Source organism: Macrobrachium rosenbergii, chromosome 6 (assembly GCF_040412425.1).
Source record: "Macrobrachium rosenbergii isolate ZJJX-2024 chromosome 6, ASM4041242v1, whole genome shotgun sequence".
Classification (NCBI taxonomy): domain Eukaryota; kingdom Metazoa; phylum Arthropoda; class Malacostraca; order Decapoda; family Palaemonidae; genus Macrobrachium; species Macrobrachium rosenbergii.
In genome coordinates, this window is record NC_089746.1 from 59,094,012 (window position 1) to 59,102,742 (window position 8,731).

Below are 8,731 nucleotides of genomic sequence, written 5' to 3' on the forward strand. Positions count from 1 at the left end.
GATCTACATATTTCAGCCCCTCGCAACAGATCGCAAGTAAAGTCAAGAGAAGAGTAACGAAAGCCTCAGTTGCGAAGGTCATCTCTAGACACAGCAATTAGTTTTTTTCTTTCCGTTTATCTACGGTAAATATTCAGTCATCGCGGACGCAAGCGATCTATTTCACGCTACGAGGCTTCGCTGGGCGTTTCGGAGTGAGTACTGAGGTGAATGGGATGATGATGAGAGTAAACATACGGTGGTTTTGGATACAGGCCAATGGGCACGATGTCTGGGTTGGGATTCTAGGCTCTGGGAGACGCCTTCCTGGCTATTTTGGGGGAATCATCTCGCTCTCTCCACCTGCTCTACTTATGTAACCTATATATATATATATATATATATATATATATATATATATATATATATATATATATATATATATATATATATATATATATATATATATATATAAATAGATAGATAGATAGATAGGTATAGATATTGTATATATATGAGTGTGGCACACACACACACACACACACGATTTTATATAATATATTTATATATATATATCATGAGTGTGTGTATGTCTGTGTGCATATTATATAAAATCACTGAGTACATAAGTAAACGGGCATACTTAATACAGGAACTGAGTATAGTATGTCAAACTGTCAAACAAAATCTACTTTAGAATTAAAAGCTATTAAATTTAACTAAATAAAGGACGAAAACAAGAACCTAGAGTAAAATTGTTTGCCTACTCAAGTTCTTAGGGAATCTACAGTCTACAAGCGATGATTGATTTGTCTTACGACTGGCGTGACAACACCTAGGTTATTGACGCCGACCTACAAGCGATAAATATGCCTTTACTACAGCTCACTTAGATAAAATAAGGGAAAGTCTGGATGCCTGGTATTGTTAAAAATTAGGTTGGTGACAAAAATCATCGCTAAAACACACAAATGTACAAGAATAAAAGTTGTAAAGCATTTTGGATGCTTGGGAAAGAGTTAAAGATATAATACAGTTAACGGCATCTCTCTATCTCTCTCTCTCTCTCTAACATATATATATATTTATATATGTATATATATATATATATATATATATATATATATATATATATATATATATATATATATACTGTGGGTGTGTGTCTGTTTCATTTCCTGTAACTAAATATTTTTATCTACTATTTTAATACAATCAATTGCTTTAATAAAGAATTCAAAAATATATTTTGTGATAAACTAAATTCTTTAGTTCATGACAATAGTCACTGTAATTAACTAATCCATTCCGTCACTACATAAATGAGGAAATGGGATATATATATATATATATATATATATATATATATATATATATATATATATATATATATATATATATATATATATATTATATTCCCAAGCACCTACAGATCTAAATATAGGGCAAAGGTTTTGTGTTTTCCAGTTGGTACAGATTGTTCTTGAAAGAGCAAATGACTCACATATTTGTAAATGAATAATATTCTGTGGAGATATTAAAAGGAGATGCAATGATACACGAAGAGATGAAGCACAAGATCTAGAAAGAACTCATGTAATTCTCAAGTCTAAACCTAACTCTGGAAACATGGTGAAAGGCTTAGACACTGATGAAAAATTCAGAGATTTGCAATATAGGCTAGAAAGATAACGAACATGTACCAAGCACTGCACCACAGAATGAATATAGATAGGCTGTACACTTCACGTAGAGAAGTAGGAAATAAACAACTCAGCATAGAATATTGTGCCAACACTGAAAGCAGAACCCTGGGATGACCTTTGAGTACCAGAGCGGATTAAGGAGGATGACGACCCAGAGCTATAAACAATAGGAGAACAAAAAAGAGACTGGAGAAATAGTGCAGACAACCAATGCATGGAAAATTCATAAGACAAACTGAAGAACTGTCCAACAATGAAACGTGGCAGTGGCCATAATGGGGAACTTAAGAAAGAAAAAGAAGGAATTGTAAATGCAGAACAAGCTCAGGCTCTGAGAACAAGATACATTTAAAAAGCAATAGATGGAACTAATATCTCGTCCAAGTGTAGGAAATTCTATGTAAAAGACGAGATCATAAACGAGCCGACAAAATTACCCTGGGACTACCGTATAACGTTGGAAAGGCTGATATTGGCACCTCTACCAGGCAGACCTCTGTTAAAGAGCACACAGGACTAAGTACACCGTGGGACTCCTGAGTGGAGGAGAGAGAGAGAGAGAGAGAGAGAGAGAGAGAGAGAGAGAGATACCGTTACCTGTATTATATCGCATAAAAGGAACGTTAAAAGGAGCTCGCCATTGATAAACTCCTAAGGAAGCAGGATGCAGCCCGGACCCCACCCTCTAAACCATTAGTCAGAGAAGACTAAGACAAAACATAAAAAAGCCTGTTAAAATCTAAGCTCTTGTTGATGCGGAAACATGCAATGTGAATTACGTTCAATTCTGAGTCTTATACGTTACTTATGCCCAGCTAGTACCACTCTAAAAATCAGTGGAATAAAATAATAATACACGCAAGTACACCATTGTGTCGTTTATTAATAATATCGGGGATATAATGTAACATACAAAGAACGGAAAATGTTTGCACATTAGAGCGCTGGAATAAATATGCAATAACGCAGCGGGGAACACAGATGCCTAAATTTTCTGGAAGTGCTATAAAATGTCATCCTACGGAAGCTTCCCCTCACCCTCGCATTGGCTGAGGGGAACTAATATCGGCAATGATAATAGATGAAAGGGTGTTCGCCCTTTCCAAACCGGCAAAAAAGGGGAATTGCCTTCTCTTTGTTGGTTGAAAAATCGCCAACTTGATTCACGGAAAAAATTGGGTACGGGATTGCCTTGGATAAAAGCAGTTATATTCATGCCTACCTAACTAAATATCTCTCTCTCTCTCTCTCTCTCTCTCTCTCATCACACACACACACATATATATATATATATATATATATATATATATATATACAATTATACATATATATACATATATATATATATATATATATATATATATATATATATATATATATATATATATATATATATATATATATATATATATATATATATATATATATATATATATATATATATATATATATATATATATATATATATATATATATATATATATATATATATATATATATATACAGGGTGCGGGATGAGCAACGCCCTTTGTTTAAGTGGAACAAAATTAAAGCCTTTTTGATTATCCTTTATTTTTTCGAACACGAATGTATTGCCTAATAGATTAATATAATATATTAACAAAATTAATATAATGCTTATTCGGTTCAATAATGTTCAATACAAATACTAATTGCTAACTCTGCAGAAAGACGCCTACTGGATTTTTGAGGAGAACGCAGCAACGATTCTTGTAGTTCATTGGACTTTTCTAAGCTTGTTGCAACAACTGGCCTACCCGCTCTTTGAGCATCACTTACACTTCCTGTGGAGTCAAATTTTCTAATCAAGCTTGTGATATTTCGGCTTTGCACCCTTGGGATGTTAAATTCAGCTGATAACAATCTTGCGGTTTCAGCACCATTTTTATTATTTTGATAGTACAATTGAATTGCTTTTACTCTCTGTTCCTTTGTTAATCTCATGGTTGTATAAAATATCTGAAAAAATGAAAATTTAGCAAATAAATTAAAGAAAATAATAAAGAAAATATACATTATAAGATATAAAATTAAAAAGGGCGTTACTTATGTTGCACCTGTATATATATATATATATATATATATATATATATATATATATATATATATATATATATATATATATATATATATATATATATATATGTATATATATATATATATATATATATATATATATATATATATATATATATATATATATATATAATGGACAGAGGAGCGGAGACCCTGCTAGATCAAAACAAATTAAGTAGATAGATAGATAGATAGACAGACAGATAGACAGTTCCAATACTGATCACCAATAGCGTTTAGAAGCATACGAGAATTAATGGTAAAATTGGATTCATAATTTTCCATGGACCGAAATACCATAGTTCTGGTAACAATTGGCTGTTTCAGTAAAAGATATTTCCAATTTCCCCCCAATCAAACGTTCACATCTGGTTGTTCATACAGAAAATTGCCAATTGTTTACAGATAAAATATTTGATGTTGTTTTCGGATATTTCTCTTTTGTCCACGTGTTTTATTTTTTTGAAATACTTGAAAATTATGCTATTAATCGATTACGTTAGAAGTAAGATATATTTCCTTTTTTAAGATATACGATGTTCCGACGAAGCTAGCAGATTTCTATATATTATAACAAACAAACAAAATTTTAAAAATACGTTTTTCGAATGGTGATGATAGGCATAAACTCATGTCGGAATGATTACTTTTCTCTAGAATTCTGTATAAAAAACTGCAAATAACCTCCACTCCTTTTCATAATTCACAAGCGGAAAACCATTGATTAATCTTTCTTACTTGGGCAAAGTGACAACAAAAAGCTTTTAGTTCGGACACCACGTGAAGGTAGAAGAACCGTTTTTTGTCAATGGTTTATACAACACTCGATACGTTATTCAAGACGTAGGGTTTATTAGGTGGCTAGAATGTAAAATTCATAAAAAATTCATTTAAAAATTAATTACATTTAACTAAATATTATATATATATATATATATTTATATATATATACACATGTATATATATTTATATATATATACAGTATATATATATATATATATATATATATATATATATATATATATATATATATATATATATATATATCATATATATACAGTATATATCTGATCATATAAGACAGATATATATATATATATATATATATATATATATATATATATATATATATATATATATATATATATATATATATCGGATAAATCATAAAGACAGCTGTCGAAAGAGTAACACCCTCTGTAAAGAGGCACTTGTATTCATGCACGTGTATTGACATGCAACTAAATAACCTGCTCCGAATCAAGAAACGCTCAACGCGAATCATAGTCAATCTAAAACGAATAGAATGATTGCAAATAAATCTCTATCATGATCATTCTTCCTCCTCCTCCTCCTCCTCCTCCTCCTCCGCTTTCTTCTTTCATTTCAAATTCCCTAAACTTTCATGCATTCATTAATGATAATCACCTCGTTGTTAATTAGAGGTCATTAAAGCAATCGTACTCGGCGACACCTAAATCATTTTCGGTCTCATTTATTCTGGATTGCTTGATTTTCCCCAATGTTCGGTTTTTCTTTCAGATTTGTGTATAACATGTTTCGTCAGTTTTTCTTAGTGCATACGGGAAAACTGATTTGCGTTATTTCTTTATGTTTAGAATAGATATATCACCTCATACACACAAAAAAATATATATTTAATCCCTGGTAAAAAATTTTACGGTTATATATACATACAGGCACAAACATATACACACACACACATATACAGTATATAAATATGTATATATATGTATATATATACATATATATATTTATATATATATGTATATATGCATATATATCTATATGTACATGAATATACTACATATAATAAATGTGTGTATATATATATATATATATATATATATATATATATATATATATATATATATATTACATTGATGGCATGCAATAATACTTAAACAATATCATAAAAGACAGCTCGCTGTTAAAAAAAAAAAAGGATTCTTTACTGAGCACCCAAGTAGATTTTTAGACTTTGGATTATACCATATGAACGAATTCCATCAAAATCTAAAACTCGGTGAGAAAGGTCTCTGCATTACAATTAAAAACAGCTGAAACTATTTTCATTCTGCCGTTGTTTGCACCGAACAAGCTACGGACCTCTTAAAAGTAAAGAATGCAGTTAGGGAACAATAAATGTGTTGTATGGAAGGACACCCATACATCCTTGTTTGCACTTACCTTCGGGAAAAGTCGCTCACGCTGGTAGCTGACTTAGGAAAACGTCTCTCTCTGTCTCTCTCTCTCTCTCTCTCTCGCTCTCATGAGCTCTAATCTTCTTCTTCGTTTTAACGTGCTTTTTCCCATTTTTATAAAACGATGTCTCTCTTCGAAGGACTTTGATTTGGCGTTGGGGTAGGCCGTAGCCTCGATCGGCTGCCCTGCCTGACATCGCTTAGACCCCGGTAACGATGTGTACGTGTTTCGTACCAATCCCCAGCTCCCTTTCTCCAGCAGCGAGGAGAACTTGGCGGTTTAGGTCGACAGTTCGAGACGTGTGAGATGTCTGCTGTTTTTTTTTTTTTCTTTTTTTTAGAAGATGTTGGAGTGGCTTTGTTTATGTGTCTCTCATGAGCTCTAATACAGTCCTACATCTAAACGGGTATGTTTAATTAAACTTCAGATACAAAAATAGACTTTATTTCGCAAACTCAACATGAGACTGGTTAAATGAACAATGAGCTAATGGCAAATTATTAAACCCACACCTCCAACGTCAATAAACATAAGCTATAGCTAAAGAGAGACCAAATTCCTTTCTCCCACACAGTGACACTAAGTGTTCCATACTAATACAAAAGTCCATTAGTCATAACTCAATTAAGACAGATGTCTAAACAGTCACCCAGACCATTGCCCATGCTTTTGCACACCTGTGCGTGGTTTATCCACGATACATCTGTCAAAAAAAGAAACATTCATATTAGCCCAACATGAAATAATGTGGGATATTTCCCATAACATTACAAAACTCTATAAAGAAAATGCGTAGATAATAAAAAATTTCAAAGACATCAAACGAAATAATAAAATACCCGGCAAGGCATTGAATGTTCACAACTGTTTAAAATTTCAACGGGTAACTGGCAGCTTGGATTTTCACCGTCTATCACAACCAGCTCCAGCGACAACAATGCCCCATATTTTCATAAAAGATCTCGTACTTGCCTTATCGGCCACTCCCACTCGAACAAACGAACATACATCACCTCAGTTACATTCCTTAAAATCCGGGTCTATAGCCTTACAAGACTCCTGGAAACTTCCATGCTGACTCTATTTCTCCTACGCGTGGGTTGTGTCCAAGGTGCCTTCGACAAGATTGACAGAGCTGAATTTGCACCGAAAGTGCCCAGACACGCTGGGGCCGTGCTGAATCTGAAAACACCAGGATTCCAGTCCTGTCTGGACCTCTGCACTGCATGTCACGTAATCACGTTCAGTAAAACAAATGTATTCATTTCTCGCTTAGTTGTACAAGAATTTTGCACAGATTTGAATGACAGAAAAGGAATCAAATAAATTTTTTTTTTCTCTCTATAGTGCATGGTTGCTCGGAGTATTTTATTTTCAAACAAGAGTTTTTAAAGATTTCAGATCATTACATAAGGGTTTGAGTAATAAGACTTATCAAGATAAAAAAAAATACGTGTATACAAAAGAGACGGCAATATTGTCTTCATTGAAAATAACTGAAATAAATGATGGACAGCAAATTATAAATGAGGCAAGGGGTTTACAAAAGTACGTTTCACATTCATCTCGGGCTTGGAATTATTTCCGCATCCCCTCGTTCCCGAATAATACTTTATTATTTAATTCAGTACAAGAATGTCAGCCAACTCATGTGAGGATCCTTCGAAGCAAATGCAGAAAGTATTATGAGTCAAGTTTTATGCGTAATAAATAACATGTTTATTGAATTTAAAAATAAGGCTAAAATATCCGTTTCAGTAAATGAGACCTAGCCTGAGATCAATGACTTAAGTTTTGAATGTAATGGGAAAATTCATTTTTATCATAAATGAGTTATTATAAAGCTCCTTCTTACTTACTTTCTTTACTCCTTTGAGAATTTAAAAGCAAAAATAAAGCATCCGTTCCTCCCAAATCGGAAACGCTTTTCTTAAACATTAAAACATTATTAAAACTATAAAAATCTATGACAAAAAAAGATTTTATCATAAAGATTATAGAAAACAGATCAAGTTATATACCTCTTATAGGACAAGGAGAATCTTTCCCGCCAACAAAGAACCTTTTATGGACGACAGAGTCAGAAATTTTATTGGAGCAGAAACAGGTCTTCCGAAAATGATAAAATATTTTTGTTGAAATGCTTAAAAGAATGAAAAAGTGCTCATTTTGTGAAGTTCCATTTTATGCGGTCAGTAAAAAGGCTATGGAACTAACTAGCTAAGGGAGAGAGAGAGAGAGAGAGAGAGAGAGAGAGAGAGAGAGAGAGAGAGAGAGAGAGAGATGACATTAGAAGCGATATGGGTAGATAATAACAAGAAAATATTTCTTAGAGGAAGGCAAGTTTAAAAATAAGAAAGGAAAATCGATACGTACCAGATAACAAATACACACAAACACATATATATACATGTATATGTATATATATATATATATATATATATATATATATATATATATATATATATATATGTGTGTGTGTGTATGCATATATATATATATATATATATATATATATATATATATATATATATATATATATATATGTATATATATATATATATATATATATATATATATATATATATATATATATATATATATATATATATATATATATATATAATTGGAAAACAGTCAATATGCAATGAAAGAAGATAGTAGATTAAAAGAAATGCGTCCGAGAGAGGGAGAGAACAAGAGAGAGAGAGAATCTGGAAACA

At 31.9% G+C, this 8,731-nt stretch overlaps 1 protein-coding gene across 3 annotated transcripts in view; it reads right to left on the bottom strand.

Moving 5' to 3' along the window:
- Positions 1 to 7,251, bottom strand: part of LOC136839629 (isatin hydrolase-like) — a 16,036-nt gene extending 8,785 nt beyond the window's left edge. Inside the window, exon 1 of one of the 3 annotated variants that reach the window (XM_067105945.1) lies at positions 7,061 to 7,251. In XM_067105945.1, coding sequence (XP_066962046.1) covers positions 7,061 to 7,236 — 176 coding nt within the window. In that variant the 5' untranslated portion in view covers positions 7,237 to 7,251. Of the gene's footprint in view, positions 307 to 7,016 lie in introns of those variants that run through there. The other 2 variants (XM_067105946.1, XM_067105944.1) reach the window with 2 other exon arrangements.
- Between the last annotated feature and the right edge of the window lie 1,480 nt (positions 7,252 to 8,731).